Source organism: Monodelphis domestica, chromosome 3, assembly GCF_027887165.1.
Source record: "Monodelphis domestica isolate mMonDom1 chromosome 3, mMonDom1.pri, whole genome shotgun sequence".
Lineage (NCBI taxonomy): Eukaryota > Metazoa > Chordata > Mammalia > Didelphimorphia > Didelphidae > Monodelphis > Monodelphis domestica.
In genome coordinates, this window is record NC_077229.1 from 15,508,236 (window position 1) to 15,535,257 (window position 27,022).

Genomic DNA, 27,022 nt, shown 5'->3' on the forward strand with positions numbered 1-27,022 from the left:
AATGCTATCTAGAAATGCTATCTGTGATAGATAACTCCAGTTCCTTTCTTCTCACTCTAGATGCTACAGTCTTGCTTCTAACCTCATTCAACTAAGTCTATTCTCTCCAAAGTTACCAATGACCTCTTTCTTATTTGGTCAAACCAATAGCACTTCCTCAAACCTTATTCTTCTTGGCCTCTCTGCAACCTTTGACATTCCATCATCCTCTTCCCTTTTTGTTATTTCTCTAGGTTTTATGGCCACTACTCTCTCATGCTTCTCCTTCCCATTTTATTTCTCTTTAATCTCCTTTGTAAGATTTCATCCACCATGAAGAAGGGGATGCCCTAAAGGGCTCTATCCTTTTCTCCTTTTCCCTTGGCAGATGGGATGGCAGCAAGTTTAGGGTTAACCAATAGGTCTTAAACTCATCAGTGTAAGTAAAGGGTTGTCGAGTCCAAGCATGTGAAGACTTCCTGTTGCAGAATGGGCAGATGAGAACAATGTGTTCCAATGGTGAACAAGGCCATGAAAGTGGCAGAGACTAGTACTGCAGAGTGCTAAAAGCTAGGCCGGACATATCAAAGATGCCCCCAAGGTCATCCACTACATGTGGGGCAAGGACCACTCTTGACTTTTGTCTTGCCACTGGATTTGGATGATTCTGACTACTTTGTGCAACTCTCTGCCTCACTTAAATCCAATTCACTTGCAAGTCGAATTTTCTGATGTTTTCATTAGGAACACTTGAAAGTCTTCTATTTCATTAAATGTGTTTATTTCAATATTTTCGATAATTAGTTCCCTTTGCATTTATTGTTTCTGATGCATTTTAAAACAAATCCACAGGATTCACCAAGCTACCATAAAAGTTGGGGAGTCCATTACATGGAAAAGGGTAAAAAGTAAGGTTAGACGCTAGGGGGATGAAAGCGGAGGTTACACTGTAGAGAGCCAAAAAGGCCCCTGAACTACATTTCCCAGAAGTCACTGCCTCCTGAAAGCGGGCAGGACCACACCAGTACGCCACTTCCGGAAAGTAAGCCTTTACAAGTGCTATTTTTTGCTGATTCCTGATCGCCTCTGCTGCCGTGGGGCCTGGGCACAGCGTGGAGTCGGGGAACTAGTTGATCCTGAGAGAGATGAGAAGGAGGTAGGACGGAGCGGGCAAGGGCGGGGGTCCAGGAGGGGGCGGGGCTCGGGTCGCCAGCCTTTTCACCTCCTCCCTTCCACTTTTACTAGGATGAGAAGAGAAATAGATGCGCATGCGCATTTCCCCAGTCGCCGCCTACTCTACAGGCTCCATCTTTTAATTGAACGCTCATTGGTTGAAACGGGGGCGGGGCCACAGTCTTGACCAATCAGAGACGCCCCAGCTGCCTGGGAAACCATATTCTTTTCCGCTGGGAGTGGGAGAATCCGTTCACTCAGGCGCGCCCCAGCACCGAAGGCCACATCCCTTCCCGAATTGTTCCTTCATTGGACAGAATGGGAAGGTGGGGTTGGGGTCGAGACTCAATCAGAAGCGCCCCTGCTGCCTGGGCCGCTATTATTCTCTTGAGGAGAAAGCCAGGCCACTCCCTCCATTGAGAGATTGCCACGCCCTTCCGTGAATTGGCCTCTCCCCCATTGGATAGTGGGGAAGTGGAGTTAGAGTTTGTAACCAATTAGAGGCTCCAGGCTTGGGGGCTCTTTCTGTAATGGTTAGAGCTGGTAGAAATGAGTTCAGATGCAGCCTGTCCTCCAAGAGAGCGTAGAGTGTGTTCTTGACCGGTCTCCACCTTCCAGCTAGGACCTTGTCACGTGTTGCCTTCAGGATTAACCCTTTCCTGATACACTTATTGGCAGGACTCGCATTCTCTTGGATTGCCCTGGGTTTACTTATTTAACTATCTGTTGTATCTCGGTGTACAACAATAATAATGACAACGAGAATTGGCATTTAAAGGGGGGTATATGGTTCACAGAGTGCTTTATAGACATTGTCTCAGAACAGCCTAATGGAATCAGTACATTAAATATCATTGTACCCAGTATACAGCCAGTGAACTGAGGCCTGAGGTAGTTAAGTGACTCTCCTGAGGTCCTCTGGCTAGTTCCAGGTGCAGGTTTTTGTCCCACTTATTCCTGTGTCCAGGGATATTGCTGTGTTTACTGTGTTCCCAAAGAAGGGCTTATTTCCCTTCTGTTCCTTTTTCTTCGGCCCTGCAAAGTGGGAGCTTAGTCTGTATTTGATCAATTTGGGTCAGTTCTCAGAGAAACTCCTAAGGTCCCTCTGATCCCCACCTGATCAAGAAGATGTAGAGGGCTTCTGAGGCCCTGCTCTGGGGCTGCCAGGCCAGAACTTCTGCTCACTGTTCCTTTTTCTTTCCCAGCTTGGCCTCCTGAGGAATCTGCCCTTCTCCATCCAGGTCAGCATTTAGAAGACAATGACACCTGACCACCTGGCTTCCAGGGCCCACCAGGTGAGTTGGAGTTAATTTACTTTTCTAATGACTTCAAAGTATGAACAGTTTCTCTGCAGTGTCCTGTAACCCAAGACATGGGGGCCACTATTGATTGAAAGGACTGGAAATGGAAATTGAAGCCCTAAAAGGAGAAGGGACTTTTCCATGGCTTCTGAGTAAACAGTAGAGCCAAGATTTGAGATTAAGGGCCTCCATATCCAATGCAGGCCTCTTTTCACTAATTCTTTTGGGAGAATTTATTTTTCACATACTGTATTAATTCTTATATCAGGGCCCTGAAGTAAAGACCTCAATTCCAGTATATTTATGGAGAATTACTTTGTATTCCTTTATCTGGAATCTGGGTCAGAGGTTCCATCCAATCTACTGCTTATTTGCATTTTTTTTGCCCTTAGGGATCTGGAAGAATGTCTTCCTGTTTAACACAGTTTGTCTTGGCATCTTTAAAGGAGGGACTGAATAATGAGTCTCTAAAACTCTATATATTGAACTGCCTGACCAAGCCTTAGGGTCTCTGATCATTAAGAAAGGGCCATTGACCTATGTCACTTTTATTGGTTAAGATGTTGGCCTAACCAATGAACTGATATAATCAATTAACCAAGATTTTTATCCCAAAATCAGTCCCTGAAGGTAATTTTAATGGTAACACCTCCTTTCTCATGTGGTGATCTACTCCAGAGGACATTCTTTGCCTTCCCTGGTATCCATCTCCTTTCTATCCCCATGGTCACTTGGGGATTCATATAACTTAGGCCTAGTGTGTGCTCAGAACAATGGCTGATCCTTGAGGATGACAGAAGTAATGTAAACAAAATAATAGCAATAGTAAATGTTGTGTTGAATTTATGGTTGGACTGAATATATTTAATTGGTCACCAGAGATTAAATAACTAAATCCCAAAATGAATTACTAAAGTCAGCCTTTACCCTCACCGTGTGTCAGTTCAATCAGCAGATTCCTTATCAGCCTCAACTCCAGTAGAACTGCTTCTTATAGGAGGTTCCACTCCAAGTGTGTCTTCACTCCAAATGTCTCTCTCTGCTCCAAGTGTGTCTCTTTACTCCAAGTGTGTCTCTTCACTCCAAGTCTCCCTCTCTACTCCAAGTGTCTCTCTGTGTATCTCTGGTTCCACTTTTAAAGACCTTTTTCTCTTGAGTCACTTCCCCTAAATTTTTACATCTACCAATCACAGCTAACACTCCATTCCAGGACTGCCCACTTTTTCACATGTGGGTCACCAACCTCCCATTCAATGTATGAAATGGTTGTTCATACCTTTTTTTGTGGTTAAAATCCAAAATGGGTAGATCTCCATACTCAACTTTAAGTACTGTGCTTACGTTTTTGGTGATTAAAATCTAAAAATAGATAGGGGATTACAATTTAACCCTCACAATCAAGGAAGAGCTTCAGTACCTTCGTTGTTCAAATCAGGGGAGAGCCAAATCCAGTCTTCACAGTTGTCAAGGTTTAAAACCTCAATAAACATTTAATTAGCACTTACTATATGACAGTCATGATGCTGAGTTCTGGGAGTATAAACAGAGACCAAAAGCAGGCCTTTCCCCAAGAAGCTTAAAATATAATGGGAGAAATAGCAAGTAAACAAAACTATTGAGAGTAAGCTCCATACAAGATAAGTAGGAAATAATTTACAGAGGGAAAGACCTGAAATTCAGAATGCTTGGGAAAGGCTTCTTGGAGAAAGTAGGATTTTTGTTGGAACCTAAAGGAACGCAGGAGGTCAATGCTCAGAGTTGGAGAGAGAACTAGTCAGGAGGCCAGTGTCAAGGATTCAAAGAGCACTTGGAGGGAGTAAATTGTAAGAAGACAGGAGAGGGAGGAAGGAGCTGGACTCTGAAGGGCTTTTTTGAATGCTAAATAGGATTTTATATTCACTCCTGGAAGTAAGAGGGAGCCATTAGATTTTATGGGAGGAGGGTGACATGGTTAGACCTAGACTTTAGAGGATGAGTAGAGGATGAGCTGGGGTGAAGAGAGACCCGATGTAGGCAGAATCCCGAAAAACTATTGAAGTAGTCTAGGTGTGAGGAAATGAGGGTCTATACTGAGATGGGGACAATGTCAGGAGAGAGAAGGGGTATATTCAAGAGATAATGTAAAGATGACATAACAGGCCTTGGCACCAGCTTGGATGTTGGGGGTAAGAAAGAGTGAGGAGCCTAGAATGACTCCTACATTGTGAGTCTGAGGGACTGGGAGATTAGTGGCGCCTTGGACAGCAATAGGGAATTTTAGTACCGCTACTAGATTTCTATCTCAAAGAGATCAGAGGAAAAGGAAAAAAGACCTATGTGTACAAAAATATGGCCGCTGCTTTTGTGGTAGCAAAGAATTGGAAATGGAGGGGATTTCCATGTATCTGGAATGCCTAAACAAGTTCTGGTTCATGATTGTCATGGAATCTTCCTGTGCTATAAGAAATGATCAGCAGGACAGTTTCAGAAAGAGTCGGAAGTCTTACATGAACTGATGAAGAGAGAAGTAAGCAGAACCAGGAGAACATTGTACAGTGATCAACTGTGGAAGACTTAGCTACTCTCAGCAATGCAGTGACTCAAGATGATTCCAAAGAAGCCAGATGAAAATTGCTACCCATTTCCAGCCTAAGAATGGTTAGAGTCTTGAGTACAGGGGGAAGCAGATTTTTTTCACTTTCCTTATTCTTGCTATTTTTTTCATATCTTGGCTAATATGTAAATCTTCTTTGCATTACTTCCCATGTGTGATGGATAGCACATTTCTTGCCTTCTCGGGGGATGGAGGAATTCCCAGGACAATGAGAGGAAAGGAGTACTTACTATACAAGAACAAAGTTGAAAAAACTGGATGGTTCCTTTGGAGAAGAGAAGATTCAGCTACACCATAGTAACTCTCTCCGCCTCCTGAAGGGTTGGACTGGCTGTCTTTTAGCTTTGTTCTGCTTAGCTCTGGGGCAGCACCCTATTTAGCAGCTGGGAGGATTGTACAGATAGGAAATTGTAGGTGAATCATCAGGAAAAACTTCCTAATCATTGGAAGTGTCTCCAAGCCCATTGGAGGGCTACACACTGATACTAGATGAGCACTATGGGAGAATCTTTTGTTTTTTGAATATGAAATCTGGCCTCAGACACTTCCTAGCTGTGTGTCCCTGGGCAAGTCACTTAACCCCCATTGCCTGATCCTTGCCCTTTGTTTTAGAGTTGTTACTAAGACAGAAAGTAAGGGTTAAAGAAAATATTTTGTTGAATGTATTTTACGATCATTGGTACACTTTGTAATCATCTTGTGCATTAAACAACATTCTTTTGAGGAGTCCAGGCTCATCAAGACCCTCAAAGGGGGTCCAGAACCCCCAAAAGGTTAAGAAGCCCTGAACTAGGTAGATGGTCTTGCCTTTATTAGATTCTTCTTTTTTTTAACTCTTCTGTCTTAGAATTGATGCTAAGTATGGGCTTAAGGCAAAAGAACAGTGAGAGCTAAACAATTTAAATGACTTGCCCAGAGTTACACAGCTGGGAAGTGTCTAAGGCCAGAGTTGAACCCTGGACTTCCCTTTTCCAGGCCTGATGCTTTATCCACTGAGCCACCTCAATACCCTTCTCAGTTAAATTTTGATCATGAATATTTACTTCATTTTATAGGCTTGTCAGCTGGAAGTGGAGATCATGTGGAACCCTTAAATACACCACCAAGTAGGAGCTGTTGCCCTTCTGGTTTTGTCCCATGCTTCCAAATTGAGTTTAAGCTTAGGCCCACAGTAGGTGCTCACTAAATATTGGCCTTAATGCTATCAGCTCTACTCCTTCTTCCTTAGATCTTCACCCGTCTTCCCAGAACTGTCCACCACAGAATTCTTGGGCACACACTTGTGTGTTTGTCATTTCAGGAATCGGTGACATTCCAGGATGTGGCCGTGGACTTCACCCTGGAGGAGTGGCACCAGCTGGGCCCTGCCGAGAAGGAGCTGTACCGGGAGGTGATGCTGGAGAACTATGGGAACCTGGTCTGCCTGGGTAAGGACAGCTCCCCCGGGCCTCCAAATCAACCCATTGGATGATTCTCACTTCCTTCCCCACTACATGCTGGGGAGTCTCTTAAGTGTTTAGCAGTCATCACTTTGGCAAACAGAGACCAGAGATTCCGGATAACCCTTTTGTGCTCAGGTAAAGGGCCTTCTCCATTTCTGGGTGGAAGGTCTTTGATTTCTACCCTTGGAAATTGGCAGTTTGTGTTGGCCTTGAGTTTGTACCTTTCCTGCTTCCTGTTCCTTCAAGTCAAGGATTCTCCCCTAAAATATCAGGGCAGCTTCCTGAAGGCCTTATAGATGGGATTCTTAACCTGGAGTCTGTGGGCTTGTTTTTTATTTAACATTTTGATCCATATATTTTACTAAAATTGGTTTCTTTATCATTATTTTATGAATTTAAAAATATTCTAAGAAAACTTGATGAATTTCAGGGGACTAGACACAGAAGAGGTTAAGAACCCTTGCATTAAAGGTCCTCTTAGCAGGCTCTTGATCCTAATTTCCTCCCTAGGCCTAAATTAACTCTGTGACCCATTTCCACTGAGCATGCCTCTGGGGCTCATTTTTCAACTTCCTGGGCCTTCTCAGCACACCTAATTCCCCCCACCCTTCCCCATTCCTTCCAGTCCATAAGAGAAGCGTTGGATTGCATTCTCAGCTAGCTCTCTGAACCCAGTACTTTCCCATTTCCATTGAGCAGGGCTTGTGATTTCCAAACCAGATGTGATCAGCCAACTGGAACAAGGCCAAGAACCCTGGAATCTCAAGGAAGAAGTCCTGAGCAGCAGCTCTGCAGGTGAACCAGGTGAGTCAGGATAGGGACAGGACTTCACTCACAAAATCTGCTGGTTATGTGGCGATCAGGAAAATCCCTGAGGAGACCCGCTGGGCTGTCTAGAGTAAGTCCCCTCGTAGAAATTACCCAGCATCTAGACCAAGCACTTTTGAGTATCCCTTCATTCATAGAAAACAGCCTCTCTTTTTAAAATATGAATGGTAATTTTAAAAAGACCCTTACCTTCTGTTCTAGTGTCAATTATAAGACAGAAGAATGGCAAGGACTAGGAAATTGGGGTTAAGTGACTTGTCCAGGGTCACACAGCTAGGAAGTGTCTGAGGGCCCATTTAAACCTAGGTCCTCCCAACTCCAGGCTGGGGACTCTATCCATTGTGCTACCTAGGTGCCCCAAACGTTTGAATGACAGTTTAACAAATAAGTGGCCACAATGACCTGTTTGCTTCTTTGTTTCCTTCTAAACCTTCATAGTGTGTGTAGAAATTTTTATACCAAAAAATGTCCTCTCGATCTTTTCTTTCTGGATGTTTTGTTTTTCTCTGGTGCTAAAACTGTAACATGCAATCAAAGCCTTTTCTTTTGTCATGTCCTGTCCTTTCTCCTGTTTGTTGACTGGGTCTGCATTTTCTTCTGATCCAATCCAGTGTAAGAGGACTGTGCACATGGAGTGTGCAAAGTCACCTTACTAGACCCTGGGGGTTATAGGGAGAGAGTGAAGAAGAGCCCTTCGGCTTCTAACTCAAGGAGTTAGCATTTCTCTAGGAGGCCAGAGGCCAGCATGTACAGAGGTGTCTAATTGGATCAGTTTGAGGAGAATGGAGACAGCATGGAGTAATGGGTGGGAAGAGGGCATACAGAACCATGTGAACCCTGGGGAAATCACTTCCCTCTGCCTGCCTCAGCATCCTCCTCTTTAAAATGGGGATGATTATAGCTCTAATATTGAAGGATTGTGAGGCTCCAATGAGATAATATTTGTCAAATGCTTAATAAATGCTTATTTCCTTCTTTAATCCCATTGATTATAAGATAGCTTTCCAATTTTCCTGATGAATTTGGATAAATAATTATTCCTCTGCCTCCTGTTTACTGATCTTAGATTTGTCAAAACTAGGCTGGTGCAGCTAGATGGCACAGCGGATAGAACAATGGTCTCTCTCCCTATCTGGTCAGAAAAACCCAAGTTCAAATCTGGCCTTAGACACCAGCTGTGTGACCCTAGGTGAGTCATTGAACCCTGTTTGCCTCAGTCTCTCTAATGTGAACTGGAGAAGGAAATAGCAAACTACTCTAGGGCCTTTGTCAAGAAAATCCCAAACAGAGTCACAAAGAGTTGGACAAGACCAGAACCACTTAATAACAGTGACAACAGGCTTGTACAAGTTTGTCTCTCATTCTCCCTGGGAATCACTTGCTCTGTTCCATTGTCTTTCCAGCTTTTATCCACAACTAGATTGTTTTTATAAATTGGTGTAGTCCACATTCTGATTGTAAAGGTCCCTTTTTCTGTTTTCCCATGATGCCCCATTATAGTTGTAAAGATTAAAATTTAGGGGAGAGGGGGAGACTGAGGCAGGTAGAAATTAGTTTCTCTCTGCAAGGAATATATATTTTTTAGAGGTTTATTAAAGGTCAAAGATTAAGAATATACAAGTAAGAAACATGTGCCTAGGCCAGAGGCCTAGACAAAATAACCTCACATCATGGAAGAGACGCCTCTGCTCCAAAAACGGAAGTCCAAAAGGGCCAAGCCCTTCAAAAGCCTTTGCTTAAATATCTTCTCGATCTCGGCCCAGGTGAGATTACAAGGCATTCTGGGGAAGTGGAGCAAAGGCTCATGGGGATTGTAGTCCTGTATTCGAGTCTATTTTTTTACATCCCCCCCCCGTGTGATCATTTGTGGAAAAATTAATTTTTCCCCAAAAGGATCATAAAAACATAATAAACTTAAAAGATTACAATAGTGTGAGGATAAGAGAAAAAAGAATAAAACCAATAAATTCTGAACACATTGACAAAAAGCCGTTAGGGGGCAGTCCCCTTTGGCATAAAAGTATACATACAAATAAATGTTCAATCAACCACACCCAAAGTTCAATTTTGTGCAACTTGTGGTCTGGAGGCTTCTTCATGGTGGCTTCTCCAACAGTTCAGTTCTGGATTCAGAGAGGGAGCATCTTCTTCACCTAAAATTCTTCTCAAAAGGAATTTAAACTTGCAATTTAAATAATGATTTTTTTTTTTACATTCCCCCATGTTGTGGGTGATTGAAAGATTCAGAATCAGTTAGGGATGCATGGCTGAGGTATGAGGTATATGAATCAATTGGCAAGAAATATTAAAAAGACACCAGAAAATCCAAAAGAAAAGAAAAATTTCTGGATGAAAATATAGACTATCAGTCTTATGTGTAAAAATTCCAAGTAGAAGAAAAATAAATCTATAACAGGTCCTTGAATCAGGGCCCAATCAAAATGATCTAAGCAATGATGCATTTACCCAGTCAGTAGCCAGGACTACAGAAAGTTACCACACTATGAGAGGCAGAAAAGGGGACCAGAGTATAAGCCAAGGTTCCGGGAGCCAAGTTTGAGGTACTTGGTAGAATGTGGAACAAGGAAGACCTGCTTTTAACACATGTTAAACAGCCGCAACCTCGAACCCCAAGCATGATCAAGTCCTCTTTGTCTAGGCTCAAAGTGACGTCAATTTCTCCAGGATTGGTTGGTCTCTTTGACCTTATGCTCTATTGGCACTATGCAGTGGCTCTTTTGTGTATATCTTGTCCTAGAATCAGACAGAATCATCAAGCAAAGTCCCATAATTTATTTAAATAATTAGTGGCATAATTTTTATAGTCACAAGCTTTCTAGGGCATGCATTAGCAAATGTATTTCAAACTTGTAGCACTGAAAAGTCAAAAAGTTAAAGAAAATCTTAATACTGGTGACATGTGCTTCAAATATAAAAAGGAGAGAAAAAATAATAAAAAAAACTGAAAAAGTATATTGCACATGCAAGAAAAATATAATAAAAAAAGAGCTTTAAAAAATTCAAAAATATAGCTTATAACCATTGACACTCTGTGTCAGTTAAGAAAATATAAAATACAAGGCTTTCTCACCAAAAAATGAGATCCATTTCCTCTTTGTATCTGGCCATGATCACTGTGAGTAGAAGGCAAATGAATTGAACAAGGTTAACAATTTTTTCATCTTTAAAAATACAGTAGTACAAATATGTAGTAATCAAAATCCCCAAAATTCTCAATAGCCCAATTAATTACAATAGCAAACAAACACACTTTCATATTTCACATAAGTTGCTGTATGACATTTTTAAAACCTATGAATTGATGGGACATTTGTCACAATTTTTACAAATACAGCAATCCTTCAACCTTGGTAATAAACATAATTTTTTTAAACAAAGTAAAACTCATCTTGGGTTAAGAACATAATCAAGAAATCTATATATCATTCTGGTAGAAGTAAAATAGTGAGCTGAAGAGTATAAATAAAGGGTGCTCCTTTTGGAGGCTTTTTAAGGGTACAAATGCCCTGAAATTAACTGCCCAACTTCCATTCACATGTGGGAAGGTTGGGGTTTATAAAATGTATTTCACTTCAGCTACTGTAATGGGCTTTACCTCGTGGTAGGGGCAGGCAAAAATAACCAGATTGTTAAAATTCCAAAAATCATATTTAAAAAACCCTTAAAATCAAATCATTTGAGGTATTTAGCACATTAAAATTCCAAAGGTTGTTAATACAATTATAACCAGTTCTGAAGTCCATCTATCCTCAGCAAAATAGAAAAAAGCTGTTTTTTCATATATGGGCTTATTCACAATAATTTTTTCAACACAGTTATAGGGGAAAAACAACAGAATTTCAAAACTCAGTACATTCAAAATAAATTCAATCAACCTTCAGTTCAAGCAGAATAATATTGAATCCAGTAATATATGAACTTAAAATCACAAAGTTAAACCTTAAACAAAACAATGCAATAGAATACAGAGATGTTTATAAACCATTGGAGTCTGAAATGCCTTAGAATATAGCCTTTAGTCTCTTCAAAGTTCCTTGGGGTTTTTTTTGTTTGTTTGTTTGTTTTCAATTATCCATTTAAATGTCTATTGTCCGAAGGCAGAGTAGTAAAGGCTAGGCTATGGGGTTCAAGGGATCCGTCCAGGGCCCCATAGCTGGGAAGCATTGGAGGCCAGATTTTAACTAGAGACCTCCCGGCTCTGGGCCTGGCTTCCAGTTCGCTGGGCCACTCATTTTCCTCCCCAAAGTTAAAGTTGAATCTTTGGGCTGAGTCTGCTCCCAGACAGGCAGGTAAAATCAATGAAATTGCCAGAAGAGTCAAAAATCCTTTTAAACAGCCCATTGCTTTTTAGGTTTCTGTTTGAAAAGTCTGTTTCTTCTCTCTAGTCTTTTCTCTCTTTCCCCTCTCTGATACCCCTGCAGCCAATACCCCCAGCCACGTGGAGGCTTAGCCTAAGGGAAAATTACCCGGTCTCCTTTCCCTCTGGTCTCTCCCCTCCGCCCACGTGGCCAATACTGTTACCAGCTGGTCTCAATGAGTCCTCAGCAATCTGCTCCGAGGATCTGGGTGATGAGCCGTCTGGGTCGCGCTTGTGGGTCTGGGGCTGGGGTGATGAGCCGTCTGGGTAGGAGGCCAGATGGGTGAGAGACAGACCGCCGGGGTGGGTCGGGCCGGGAGCCGGAGCGCAGCTCGGGCACCAGGTGAGAGGCCAGGAGCAGAAACAGGAGCCGATCAAGATGGTTTTCTAAAGAGTATCTCGGAGAACCTTGGCTTTAAAAAAAATTCTCTAGGCTAAAAATTTTTTTTGAGAAGTTCTCATCTAATCTAGTGGTCGCCAACTGTAAAGATTAAAATTTAGGGGAGAGGGGGAGACTGAGGCAGGTAGAAATTAGTTTCTCTCTGCAAGGAATATATATTTTTTAGAGGTTTATTAAAGGTCAAAGATTAAGAATATACAAGTAAGAAACATGTGCCTAGGTCAGAGGCCTAGACAAAATAACCTCACATCATGGAAGAGACGCCTCTGCTCCAAAAACGGAAGTCCAAAAGGGCCAAGCCCTTCAAAAGCCTTTGCTTAAATATCTTCTCGATCTCGGCCCAGGTGAGATTACAAGGCATTCTGGGGAAGTGGAGCAAAGGCTCATGGGGATTGTAGTCCTGTATTCGAGTCTATTTTTTTACATAGTCTTGTTCCTGTGGCCATCATTCTCATGTGCCTAATTCTTTGCAGAAGACTGGTGAAATATAGGCAGCTCACCTCCCCGGGACAGCTTGGATAGTTTGGAAGAATTTCCTGACTTCAGGTCTCAATGGGCCTCAGCTTCCTGCAAATGGAGCCCATTGCTCTTGAGTTGACCTGTTCCCTCCTCTACCTGAGAGCCCTTCATACACTTGCCAGGGAGTTATCACATCCTTCTGAGTCTTCTCTAGGATAAGCATCACCAAAAGTGACCATTTTCATGAATACATTGGCAAATTTGGTGATAGAAACTTCTAGGGAGCAGGGGTTTTCCTTCAGATGACACCCATACTCCATTAATTTCTTTTGCTTTGAATTTTTGTTTCCATTTCTCCACTTCCTTTTCATCATAGAAAAGTGATAAATTTAAATCATCAGTGGTTGTTAATGTTAAAATTAATTCAGGCCCTTCTATGGCTGCTAGCTTTGCAGCTGCATCTGCTCGATCTTTTCCTCTAGAGTCAAGGTCATTGCCACCTGTATGGGCAGAGCAATGAACTACAGCTAGGGCTTCAGACAGCTGGAGAGCAGAAAGAACTTCATTAATAATTTCTGCATTAGCTATAGATTTTCCAGCTGAGGTGAAAAATCCTCTCTGGAGCCATAACATCCCAACTGAGTGACAAATGCCAAAAACATATCTAGAATCTGTATAAATTGTTGCCTTTTTATCCTTGGCAATTACACAAGCGTGCTTCAGATCTATGAGTTCTACTCCTTGAGTGCTAATATTAGAGGGCAGTGAAACTGACCACTCAGTGGCAAATTCTGTGACTACAGCAGCTCCAGTGTAGCGTGTGCCATCCCTCATAAAAGAGGAACCATCAGTAAATAAGACCAGATCTGCATTGTCTAAGGGAATGTCCAAGAGATCATCTCGAGTCTTTTCTGCCATGGACACTAGTGTTTCACAACTATGTAATGGTTCTCCTGAAGTTGGTAAATCTGGAAGCAAGGTGGCAGGGTTAAGGGTTGTACAGTGTTTCAAGGTAATGTTTTCAGTATTTAACAAGGTTATTTCATAGCTTGTAATTCTCTGATCACTCGATTTTTAAATATTCTAGCTCCTCCCTCCATGGTGACATTGCTGGCTCTGGCACATAGACACTTGGGACCCAGGGGATGCCAGTGTCAGGCCATCAGGTTGTCAGATACAACATATAAATGTTGACTTTTATATCCCACTACTAGGCTGTGTGGTATCAAAATCCCCTAAATAATTTATTCCACACATTGTCATGGGATCTGGTAAGGAAATTCTACTGAAGGAGCATGCTTTCATCTGTAACTGAAATCCTAGGACACTGAAAAGTCAAATTAAGTTGCCCATTAGTGTTATAACTAGTATCACTTACAGGTCTTCTCATCTCTGAAGACAGTCCTGGACTCATTATTTCATGCTGCCCTTAATTGCAAATGTAGTAGTTACATAAGAAATACTTGTTGGGGGCAGCCATATAGCACAGTGGGTAGAGTGCCAGACCTGGAGTTGAAAGAATCTGGATTCAAATCTGGACTTGGACACTTCTTAGCTATGTGACCCTGAGCAAATCACTTAACTCCACTTGCATAGCCCTTGCCTCTCTTCTGTCTTAGAACTGATATGAGGACAGAAGGTAAGGGTTTGGGGGGGGGGGGGGTGGAAGAAATACTTAATTTAACCAAAATGAATTCAGTGGTATACTTTACTTGATTTTTGGCAACTATAATTGAAAAAATATTTGTCCTTTATGTTTCTCTAAAATTTGTCTTAGGGGCAGCTGGGTAGCTCAGTGGATAGAGAGCCAGGCCTAGAGACAGGAGGTCCTAGGTTCAAATCTGGCCTGAGTCACTTCCTAGCTGTGTGACCCTGGACCAGTCACTTAATCCCCATTGCCTAGCCCTTACCACTCTTCTGCCTTGGAACCAATACACAGTATTGATTCCAAGATGGAAGGTAAGGGTTTAAAAAGATAAATTAATTAAATTAAATTAAATTTGTCTTAGTGTGGTTTGAATCCTTAGGTCTCACTAAATATGCAGAGCAATTATACTCATTGTATACAGAATTATCATAGTTGGAAAGATCAATGGACTTAGAGCCCAAAGATTGACATTTGACAGCATGCCCTTGTGCAAGTCACTAAATCATTTTGAACTTTAGTTTCCTCATTTGGAAAATGTAGTAAGTGTCCTTAAGTCTGTTATTATTTTAAGGATCAGTATAAGAGCCTTTTATAAATTTTCATTGACTTTGTAAACATTTAATTCTAATATTAGCAATTGCTTTACCTTTGATAGTCTGACAGTCTTTTTTTCTTGAAGGGGAAGACAGAAAATGAGACTCAGTATCATGAAGAAGAAAGAGAGACTACTTATACTATTTATTTTCTTTCAGAGTGGGAGACAAGAACTGAAACCAAGGAGTCAACTCTAAAGCCAGGCATTTTTTTGGAAAAGTCATCCCAGGAAAAATTCACAAAGGATGGTGTTTGTGTCTCCAAATTGGGAGAAAGCTGGGAACATCCTTCCAAATTAGAAAGGCTGGAGAAAAATGAGGAGAAAAACTCTAGGCCCGTAAAAATCATCCAGTGGGAAATTCCTCACAAAGTGAGAAGCCACGAATTCAGTCAGCATGGCAAAAAAGTCAATCTAGGCCCAGTGCCTGTTTCACAACAAAAAACATCTGTTAAAAAGAATCTTCATAACTGTGATAAGCAGAGAAAAGGATACAGGCAGTATTCTGACCTAAGTCAATATAATGGAATCTCTTCAAAGACATTTTCAAAGTATAACAAGAATGGACAATCATTCAGGAATAATTCAGGTCTTACAGAAAATCCTGTACTATTATATACTGGAGAAAATTATGAATGTAAAAAATGTGGGAAAACCTACCAGTGGCCATCACTTGTTTCTTCTGATATTCATAATAGAGAGAAACCTTATGAATGTATTGAATGTGGGAATGCTTTCCATAGGGTCACAACCCTTACTGACCACCAGAGAGTTCTTTCTGGAGAGAAGTCTTACAAATGTGATCAATGTGGGAAGACTTTCTGCAGGAAAAGACGGCTCACTCGTCATCAGAGACTTCATACTGGAAAAAAATCTCATAAATGTAATGAATGTGAGAAGGCCTTCTTTAAGAGCAAAGACCTTATTCGACATCAAAGAATTCACACGGGAGAGAAACCTTATGAGTGTAATGAATGTGGGAAGACCTTCCGCCAAAGCATACACCTTATTCAACATCAGAGAATTCACACTGGAGAGAAACCTTATGAATGTGATACATGTGATAAGGCTTTCCGCCGTAAAACAGGACTTATTGAACACCAGAGAATTCATACTGGAGAGAAACCTTTTGAATGTAATATATGCGGGAAAGCTTTTATTCGGAGCCCACAACTTACTGTACATCAGAGATGTCATGAAAGAGAGAAGCCTTATGAGTGTAATGAGTGTGGAAAGACCTTTTGCCAGAGAGTACAACTTACTCAACATCAAAGAATTCATACTGGAGAGAAACCTTATGAATGCAAAGAATGTGGAAAGACCTTCTACCAGAAAACAGTACTTACTCGACATCAGAGGATTCACTCTGGAGAGAAAAGTCATGAGTGTAGTGAATGTGGGAAGTTGTTCTGGGATAGTGCACAGCTTACTCAACACCAGAGAGTTCACAGTGGAGAGAAACCTTATAGATGTAATGAATGTGGGAAGGCCTTTCACCGGGGCACACATCTTACTCAACACCAGAGAATTCACACTGGAGAGAAACCTTATAAATGTAATGAATGTGAGAAGGCCTTCTCCCAGAGCACACAACTTATTCAACATCAAAGGATTCATACTGGAGAGAAACCTTATAAATGTAATGAATGTGGGAAGGCTTTTCGCCAGAGTCCACATCTTATTCAACATCAGAGAGTTCATACCAGAGAGAAACCTCATAAATGTAATGAATGTGGGAAGGCTTTCTGTCGGAGAAAGGAACTTACTCGCCATGAAGCTATTCACAGTGCCAATAAAATACTATCAGTATAAATCCTTATGAAGTTAATAAACAGAGAGAATACTGGGAAATCAGGGTTGGACAAGAATTCACGTCATCTAGTTGTTATTCTTTGTACTCCAAGAGAACCAGAATGACATCATTAATGATGTCTTTTGACTTGTGCATAAAATGGATTTAAGACGGGCTGAGTTGCCTCACTCTTTTTTTCCAGTCATCAAAGTCCAGTGGCAAGACAAAAGTCAAGATGACTGATGATGACTTGAGATACAATGATTTGCTTTGAGTTCTTTAATGTCTAACCAAGTTCTAAGTGCTCTACAATGCCTACTTCCACTGCTTTTATGATCATTGGAACAAATCATTTTAATCTATCCCCTTCCATTGTCTTAACATGTCTGGGGTAGACATCCTGCTAACTCATGCAGGGTTTGAGGCCTTTTGGTTTCCCTCAACCTGGTTTAGCCCATCTGCTGAAATGGTTTACCTAGGTGTGGCCACTGTGCTGCTACAGCTTCTTGGAACCACAGGTGAGAACAAGGTAGCACATAGACACCAAAGGGAGAAAGCAGCCCTGAAAAGGGGTTGGCAAACCCTCACACCATAGTACTTGTCTTCCCCAAAACACCCCATCCCCCCATTTAATTGGTACCTGAAGAAGCCTCCCCTCTTCAACATGCCTATCAAATGTTTATCCAGGCTTTCTTTGAAGACCTCCAATGGAAAGGCACTCACTACTTTGAGACAACCCATCCCACTTTTGAGTTGCTCTGATTGTAGACCAGATGGAGAACTCTCCCAAATACATTTATATAAAGTAAGGATTAGACGTATAGTGAACCTTTCTCTGAACTGAGCCACCAGAATCGTATTTGTCCTTATTTTTTGGTTAACACCCAAGTGCTACCTACCCATTGGGGGATGTGTTGAAAAAGATCAAGTTAATTCTGGCCTCAGACACTTCCTAGCTGTGTAATTCTTGGCAACTCACTTAACCCCCATTGCCTAGCCCTCACCACTTTTCTGCGTTGGAACCAATACACAGTATTGATTCCAAGATGGAGGGTAAGATTTTTTTTTTTTAATCGAGTGACTGAGCTGGTCACCTGACATTGAACTCACCTATAAAAGTAACATTCTGGGGTGAGAGGACAGCGAGGTGGTGCAACAATGGATAGACCTCTAGGTCTAGAGTTAGAAAGATGAGTTCCAATCCCACTTCAGACACATACTAGCTGTACAACCCTGGGCAAATTACTTAACCTCTGTCTGCCTCAGTTTAATGTAAAAGAGGTATAAAATAGCACTTCACTCCCAGGTTTGTTGTGAGGATCAGATGAGATAATTGTAGAGCACTTAGCACATAAATTCTTGTTTCCTTCTTTCCTCTGGCCTAGTTCAGCAATGCATCTATCTAGATCAAGTCCATGAAGCTGGGAGCTCTCCAGCCAGCCAGTCCACTCCTGAGAAATGTTCCCAGGTCCCACTGCAAGCTTTAGGAATTAATTAGAATTAGGAATCCCTCCTGGATTTTTCTGCACTTAAGTGCTTCTCTGACCATGGTGCTCTCCATGATACTGAACTCGAATGACATCCCTGACATACATTTGGAGCAGTTGGCAGAATCATCAGTGCCCTCAGAAGTGGTCCATCCTATTGACCAAAACCAAAGAGGAGAGAAAGGAACAGAAACGGTCTCTACTTAGTGACCAGAAATATGTGAGGTGGTCCAGAAGTCTTGCTGCAGTTTTAAAGTAGTAAAGCTTAAGGATGGCTTCTTGTTCCTTTAGGCTTTAATCACTTAAACCTGCACTAAAACTTTGGGGACTGCCTATATATCTCTGGTCACCTCCATAGTAGAAAAAGTGACAGAGCTGGTTGTGCTGTGGGCTCTGCCCGCCTCTAATCAGAATCAGGAGTTGCCCCTGCAGATAGCTGGGGTGTCGGGATTTGAGCTGGAATGTAGGGGGTAGAATGGATCCTGGTTTCTGTGCTCTTAAAACCTGATTTCAATAGGCAGATGGATATATGTTGTGGCAGAGAGTGGGGGGGCAGTTAATGCCTAGGGAATCAGTGCTGGGGGGTAGGAGGTGGGAGTGAACCTGGAGAAAGAGCCAGGAGTTGGAGGCAACCTTTCCAGGGAAGAATCTCCAATGATTTAACCTTAACCTGCCACCAAAGGAACAGCAGCTGCCTGTCTCAGAGACAGAGACAGAGAGATCTAGCAGAGTATTGTTTTCACTTGAGTCATTTCTCATATGGCTGAACCCATCCCCATTTAATTTGGAGATTAGCTCCTCTACATTTGAAGTCATTTTATGAAGGGAGGATTCTTTTCCAGTAAGGAAACTTTCTTTAAAAAAATTTTTTTTTCCATTCTTTAAAAAAAAATTGGAGTTCCAAATTCTCGCTCCCTGCTACCCCTTCCCCACGCACTTAGAAGGCACATAGTATGATATCAATTATACATGTGAAATCACACAGTATATTTCCCTGTTAGTCCTGTTGCTTAAAAATGAAACAAGAAAAATAAAGTGGCAAAAAATGCTTTAATCCACACTCAGAGTTCATGAGAACTCCCTCTGGCGTGGAGAAGAGCATTTTTCATCATGAGCTCTTTGGAATCATCTTGGATCATTGTGTGGCTGAGAACAGCTAGATAGTTGATAGTTGATCATTTTGACAATATTGCTGTTGCTGTCTCCATTGTTTTCCTGGTTCTCCTTTCCCTCTGCATCAGTTTATAGAAGTCTTCCATGTTTTGTAGGGATCCAGCTCTGTGTATAATTCTCACGTGGGTTTGGATCACCTGTGGAGGGAAGCTGGGAGCTGAAAAGTAATGGGTTAAGCTTCCAGGCTAGAGAGAGTGAGCCATAGAAGGAGTGGAGTGGAGTGGAGAGAGAAGGATCACCAGGACAAAACTTCAGCGTGGTCTCTGCAGGTCAGCTCTTCAGATGGTCAGAGAGAGCATTGTGAGGGAGCTGATCTGTTTATTAAGGATGATTGCACAAGGTGGGGTGGCAGGCTGGCAATCACTCAGTTGGTACATCAGAAGTTTTAACATGTTAATGACAAAGCCAAAAGAGCGGATGATAACACAGTAGATGGCCAGGTATCCGGGACGCTGGCACACACAAGGCTGATCTTCGGAATGCAGGCGTAAATCTTTGACATTACAAAGGACCCCTAGAACTCGTCTGTCAGATTACACACAAGAGATGGCCTTTAAGATCAACAGAATGCAAGCCCACCCAATTTAAGGTCAGATTCAGCAATCAATCACGTGAAGTATTAGGAATCTGTCCATAAGGCTGGCCCGTAGAGTCAACTTCTTTAATACCTTCATGATTCGTTACACCTGAAACCACTCAGTCTGACTGGATGCTGTGAATACCTTTCTCTTCTTTCCCCTTCCTGCTCTGGGCATGTGGGAAAGGAAAGGAGAGAAAGCAAGGAGGATAATCAAAGGGAATGTATTTCTTCTCTTTCCAAGATTTTGTTGTATTGGAACAAATAGGAAAAACTAAACGTGATTCAAGTGAGTCATGGGACATTTTCATGTGGATTGCCAAACTGTGTTGTGAATGAATTTTGACTTATGTGCTAACGTAGCCTAATGGAGACCTTAGTCTTATTAACTTGGGCATCTTGTGGAAATTGTGCACAAATGCACCTAAACCAGAGCACATTCTCGCACTTCTCTCACTCCCTCATAAGTCCCCATTTCGACAGGGATGCATTTTGTGGGCCACAAGTGCTTTGGTAAACCTTGTACTGACTATACTTTGCTTCTACTTAATAGAAAATCATTCCTGTTTTCATATGTAATTCTGACCTGTAGGCCAGGAATGGAAATGATATTTGATTGGATTAAACCATATTACAGTATAATTTATTATGATATTTTTAAAAATATGGCACCCAAATCTACTCCCCCAAACACAGATCACTGATAGGCCCCTGAGTTGTTGAGTTGTTGGAGCCCTGGGTAAAGGAATCATAGTACACTGAATAAGCCTGGGTGACCTGATATGAACCTAGGGCAGCTTGCCCTGGGAACTCTAGGTTTGTGTATCATATCCCTGGAGACTCTAAGAGATTTGAGCAGAAGAGACGCCATCTTGAATTTGTGTTCATGTAGCTTATGGATGCCCTTGGTTGTCTATTACCGGGCAAATACTGCCTGTAACCATGTGGATGGGTATGTTTGGGGTAGCAAATCAGTTTCCTATAAGTACCGCCCCCTCCCTCAATAAAGCCGCCATTGGCCACTTGATTTCCACCAGCCCTCCTGAATCCATCGGCATTCTTACCCCATTGGGACCCCCAACCAGGTGGTCCCTGGTGGACCTGACAGACCACTACCAAAAGCTTGGGGAGGAGGCAATGGCCCTTTGGCTGAATCTCAATAGATGAGATAATCCTAATACTATCGTGTTGAGAGTAAAACTAAGGTTTGGGAAAAAGTAGAAAAGATTTGGACAAGGTTGACCATCTGTGAAGACAGTTCAGCCCTGGAGAGTTATTAGTTCTAACTCGAGAGGAGAAAACCAGAGCGTGTGTAGGACTAAAAATATCTGGGAGCCTTTGACTCCGGACCAGACATAATTTATTGATTTTAATTTGGAAATTGACTTGGGAATGACTGGAAAGGTATTAAGTGCTTGTTGTCTGCCAAGCTCTGTGCCAAATGCTGGGATACAAATAGACCCAAACCAGACAGTCCTGGCCTCTTGGAGCTTACCTTCTACTAGGGGAGTGGTAGGCAGGGAGGAATGTTTTGAACAGAGAAGTCAGAGAACTGTGGCCAATCGATTGCCGTGTCTTTAAAGATAGTGTTGTTTTTAAATGGTGGTGTTGATTTGAATTCTCTTCTTGGAGCTCGAGTTAGAAAGTTGGAGGTGGAGGATAGGAAGTAGGGGTGTCTGTGGAGTGAAACTGGCTTCAGAGGGCCCCAAATTGAACAAGATAAGGAGAAATGCCTAGAGTCACAAGATGGGACCTTTGGTTCCCGTCTCTGACAGGCTGGAGAGCAGGTGACCTATCATGGAAATGGCTGGGAAGGAGATCTTGGGGTTCTAAGAGCCCCAGATAGTAAGAAAGAAAATTATGAATGGATGCATTGAAATATAAACTTGTTTGAGTACGTTTTCTGTATAGAGGATTCTTGTCAGGGGGCGGAGGCTCATCCATACTATCCTTTCCTGCTGCCAAGTGGGAGGAAAGCAATGCTCTGGTTATCAATTATGAATTACTATGAAATCTGTGGACAATAACACGGCAATTCTAATCCAATTGATGTATTCCAAAGCCTCTGACTTGGTGTTACAGGGACTAGTTATAGGGCAAAATAAAGAGTTGCAGCAGCTTTCAGACACGACTGTGTGTAAAGACATCCATTCCCAGGCACAAAATCGCCATTGGAGAAGCCATCTTGAGGCTTGATTCTGTAATACTGTTGAGGACAACCTGACCTTGAACCTTGGGCATACAGATCCCAGTTTAAAACTTGCCCTTAAGAGGTTGACCAGCAGAGACTTTGCTACTCATAACCATCACCAGTGTGTGCCTCTAAGCTTTGAAGCAAGCCCCTACGACTTGTCTGGGAGTCATCCTACATCACCAGAATGGGATTTGCTTTGTTTTTGATTGTTAGTTGGTAATACTGATATTCGCATCCTGGTTTGCATCCTTACACCAGTTAGGGAGGAAGGAAACTGGGAGCTCTTGGGGAAGACCTCGTATAAGTGTAATGGGTACAGAAGACTACTATTTCTCAATGACTGGCTTGTTTAAACTTTTTAATATCAATGTTAACTTGAGAAACTACCACACCCTGCTTTTGGTTGTCGGCAATGGAATTAGTTGTGGAAAAGGAGGCCTCTTTGGACTAATTTGGTTTCATCTCAGTTTGAGTCTAAGTGAAAATGCTGTCAGTAATTCTCATTCAAGGGAAGATGTAACGAGCTATGTAAAGATTAAAAATTTGGGAAACTGAGGCAGGTAGAAATTAGTTTCTCTCTGCAAGGAGTATTATATTTTTAGAGTTTTATTTAAGATAAGGAATTTAAGAATATAATTTAAGAATATACAAGTAAGAGGAGCACATGCTAGGTGGGCTGAGAGGCCCATTCAATTTTCACTCACATCATGGGACGCATCTGCTCCGAAGTGGAAGTAGAAAAGAGCCCCAATAGCCTTTACAGCCAGGTTAAATAGAAATTCTTGACCTCGCCCAGGTGGAAATCTCAGTGAGATTAGAGGGAATTCTGGGAGCTAGCAAGGACTCCTGGGTTTGGAGTCCAGAGTTCAAGTCTCCATTTTTACAGCTATCCACAAGGAACTCTGCCCAACACCTCTACATGGAGCTGTGGGTACTGGCTGCCCATACCTCTACAGGAGACAGTCAATTCCAGGTCAATGTAGGAATGGTCTTAAGGTCATACCAGCATCCTCTTGACCCAGTTGCCCCATTGTTCTTTTTCCCCCCTTGGAAAGTGGAAGTTTTATGCCAATTAGAACCTGGGCATTACATTACTATAATATTCCATGTAATGTGAAGTTGTGGCCCAAGAACTACCTCTTCCAAAGAGTGCTTATGACTTTGACTTGGGTTCAGATAAAGCTGAAGGAGTTTTATCCCATCTTCCATAGGAGAGGTAGACCTAGGCCTAGCAGAACAGGTTAAGTACGGTTTCCATTTTGTCCCTCTTCTTCCTCTCACAACAAATTCCTCTGACCATGACAGGAAAAATCAGGTCGATTTCAGTATCTCTAAGTACCCTGAGTTCACAGTAATGGGGATACACAAGTAAGGAAAACCCTGCCACTTGTATATATCTACTGATTTCCATTTGTCAGACCTTGTCACCCCATCGTTAGTAGCTGAAGCCCATTAGAAGCCTTTGTTCTGAAGGATGGTGTGTAATAAGAAATGTTACCCTAAAAACTACATTTCCCAAGAACCCACTGACTTCCTATCATTAAGTACTTCCTGTAGACAGGGGATATTAGGCAGTGGGGTTGCTGGTCCTGGCTCTTTACTTCCTGTTGGCGACTGTGGTGATAAGTGGCGATTTTGAACAGACTGATTAGCCATGGGCATGTGGTTTTTTATTTTGTTGCCTTGTTATTCCTTTATTTCTAATGATCATTAATAAATCTCTTAAAATATAATATCATTGATATTAATTTTATAATGATAGCAACCACTAAAGTTGGAGAAGTAATTCTCAATTTTTTAATATAGCCTAGATAAATTTTTTAAGCCACATGTGTCCTGCCATGGCTTTTTGTGAACATGGTCTCCCTCTGACAGAGAATATAGCTGAAGAATTCATTAAAATGAAGAAGGGTTGACCAGAAGATGTCTGCCTTTAAGATGTGGTGTGGAATTCCCTCCTTTGCCTTTTTGTGTCTTATATCCAAGTGTTAAGACATGTGAATTTTAAAAGCTACTTAGACTGTACTTTAGAAGATTTCATTTAGCTGTTTCCATATTGTAATAATGGAGTTCCTTGGTCTAACAGAATCAGGAATGTCTTGTGAACTTTAAAAATTACTCCACCCTACTCAGACAGTACTTTAGGGGAAAATAAAGTTGTAATCTCCTAATTGAACAATGAAGGTACTTAATTCTTACCATATAGTGAAGCTAGAATGTTAAGCTAAGTCTATTTTTAGACTTATACATATATTTAGACTAATACACAAAGATGTTAAGTACCTATAAAGGTTAAATTAATCACAAAGAGGTCAAGTAACTAACAAAAGGTGAACTTAACAAAGAAGTGTGAAGTAGCTCAAAAGATATAATCTAACCAAAGAAGGTGAGAACTAAAGAATGGGTAGTCCTAAAGAAAAGCATCTGCTATGACTGGTAGACGTGAAAATTTAGGGGAGGTGACACAAGAGAAAAGATCTTTAAAAAGAGGTCTATATGAGCAGCCTGGAGTTCAGTTCAGGTGAGGAACTCAGTCTGGAGGAGCTCATTCAGACAGCTTCCTTGAGAAGGTCTTGTGGTGACTGACTCCCTTCCCCTTGGGCTCAGGGGAGGCCACTTTGGCCAAGGCCTTTACCTCCTGCCTGGCTCAGCCTGAGCTGGAGCAGTTTAAATTAACTCTTTCCTCTCTCTCTCTCTCTCTTCTCCTTAATTCCTTCTCTGTATATTAATTAAAATCACCATTAATTTCCAGCTGACTTGGGTATTTTATTATTTGGGATTTTCCCTGGCAACCAAATTAAATAGATTTTAAGTCAAAACGCCAAAATTATCCTTACAGCCATCATGGGACACAAATGCAAGATCTCATTGTTGAGTTAATTACCAGACAAAGACCACAGCTTCAAATGAACAGTCCTGCTGCTCTGGCCAAACTCAGAGAGGCTTCTACCAATTGGATTCAGGATGCTGGGATGGATCCCAACCAACTGAATTCCACCCAAAAGGATGTCCCAGGGCTACTCCAGCTCTCAGAAGCTCCCTCTCCCTTTCTATCTCTAATAAAAATGTTTTTTTGCTACTACACTGAGACTCTTTGCCATAGTGTTTATCATAATCCTAAATTTAGAACCCACTCCACAAAGTTTACAAACAATAAGCAGAGTGTTCCAGGCAAAAAAATAAATATACTTCTTTACAACTTTCTCCTACTGGTCCTAATTCTATGCCCTCTGGACAAGCAAAACTAGTTGGGGTAGGATTGGGGGCAATAGGTAGCTCAGTGGATAGAGCCAGACCTGGAGATGAGAGGTCCTAAATTAGAGATGTCAGGTCACCCACACTTTCTAGCTCTGTGACCCTTGGGCAAGTAATTTAACTCCAGTTGTCTAGTCCTTATCACTCTTCTGCCTTAGAAATGATACTTAGTATTAATTCTAAGATAGAAGGTACAGGTTTAAAAAACTAGTTGGGCAAGTCTTGACCTCCATGGGCCTCAGTTTCCTCATCTGTATGAGGGGGGAGGTTAGCCTAGATGGCCTTTAAGAAATCAAATGAAATGAGCTCTACCATTCTATGATCTAATAATAACTTTCACATTTTAACCCTTCAAATTCTTGAACATAGCAATCACATCTCCACCCTCTAGTATTGCTACTTCACCTGATAAAATTGTACTCTCCCCACTCACCCCTCTCAATCTTGTTCCTGGAACTTCCCTGGGAGTGCTACTTCTTGAACTAGACCCTGTGGAAACCTTTTAGTGCCCTGCCCTGCCCTGCCCTGCCCAAGACTGAGTGCTAACACCCCAGCCCCACCCCCCACACCTTTCCCCAGAAAGGGGAGAGAGAAAAGTAGGGGAGTGGTCTAAGCCCTCTACTCAAGGGAGGAAGTAAGCTCTTCTATTGGGCTCCTGGGCAGAGGGGTGACACAATGGAGAGGGGAAAGGGAGCAGCACCACTCAAGTCCCTCTGCCTTTCTAATAACTAACTCTAGCAGGCAATGGTGCACATGTCCAGAGAGGGCACTGTGTGCCATCTTTGGCACTCATGCCATAGGTTCACCATCACAGCCCTAGACCCAGCCTGTGCCCTTTATCTTCACTCAATAACCTCTACCTACCTTTGGCATCCATAATCTTTGACTCTTTCCAAGATTCCCTACAATTGCTTTGGTTATGGGTCTTTTAATCCCAGAGGCCATTCTCAGACCAAACCCATCTCAAATTGCAAGTTTTTATCTGTTGTGAGTTGGGTTACCTAGGACTCACAGGATTCAACATCTCACCTGCCACAAAGGTTGGACTTTGAAGGAGAGCCTGGAAGTCTAATCACCTCCTTCCTTCATTCCTTCCTGTCTGAACTCATTCCTCAATGATTAGAATACTTCTATTCCCTTAAACTCTTCTCTGCCCTAGAGATTCTGAACCCCAACTTTTCACTGGTGTCTGTTGACCTCTAGGACACCCTTCCTTAACGAACTGAGTGCCTAGCTCAGTCTTTCTTTGCGCCCTAACTCCTGCCCTCTGAGGGGCTTCAACATATTGATACTCCCTCAAATACCCTCACATCCCACTTCTTCAATTTGCTCATTTTCTTACTTCTCCTCTCCACTTCATCTATAGTCAGATAATAGCCTTGATCTTGATTTCATCTACAAATACTCCAATTCAGTATTGATGAACTCTGAAATTTTTGTATCTAATCATAATCTTAAGTATCTGGTCCCCTTACCCTATCATTGACCTTGCCTAGATCATAATCCTCTAATTTAGCTTCTATTCTTGTCCTACTGGATGAAACTGGAAGAAAACCTCATAAGACTGTGCTGACTTGGTTCACTATGTTTATATTATTTCAACTGGGCCCTCACCATAGCAAGGGAATCATTTTCAATCTCCCTAATTGGCTGACCATCCTTTTCACCATTCACCACTTTTCGCTGTAGTTTTCCCATTTTCCTGTCTTCTAACCTTGACTTCCCCCTCCAACTTCTCAACTGAAAACCTC

The 27,022-nt window shown here is 41.9% G+C and overlaps 1 protein-coding gene across 3 annotated transcripts; it reads left to right on the forward strand.

The window, feature by feature from the left end:
* Nucleotides 1–893: 893 nt before the first annotated feature.
* On the forward strand, nt 894–25,100 carry LOC100025993 (zinc finger protein 883-like). 3 transcript variants are annotated; one of them, XM_007490366.2, is made up of 5 exons: nt 894–1,135; nt 2,358–2,447; nt 6,347–6,473; nt 7,188–7,292; nt 14,954–25,100. In XM_007490366.2, exons 2-5 carry the CDS (start codon nt 2,412–2,414, stop codon nt 16,603–16,605), a joined length of 1,920 nt encoding a protein of 639 aa, XP_007490428.1. In that variant the 5' UTR covers nt 894–1,135; nt 2,358–2,411; the 3' UTR covers nt 16,606–25,100. The 3 variants fall into 3 exon arrangements, with proteins under 3 accessions (XP_007490428.1, XP_007490429.1, XP_056677370.1); XM_007490367.3 differs by lacking the exon at nt 894–1,135 and adding an exon at nt 1,340–1,478; XM_056821392.1 differs by lacking the exon at nt 894–1,135 and having other exon boundaries at nt 1,507–2,447.
* Nucleotides 25,101–27,022: the final 1,922 nt, after the last annotated feature.

Excerpts from the sequence above, each read along its gene's own strand:
- LOC100025993 (XM_007490366.2), top strand. The coding sequence starts at position 2,412 with ATGACACCTGACCACCTGGCTTCCAGGGCCCACCAG. Across the intron at positions 6,474-7,187 it reads TGGGAACCTGGTCTGCCTGG|GGCTTGTGATTTCCAAACCA; the intron begins GTAAGGACAGCT and ends TCCATTGAGCAG. Across the intron at positions 7,293-14,953 it reads CAGCTCTGCAGGTGAACCAG|AGTGGGAGACAAGAACTGAA; the intron begins GTGAGTCAGGAT and ends ATTTTCTTTCAG.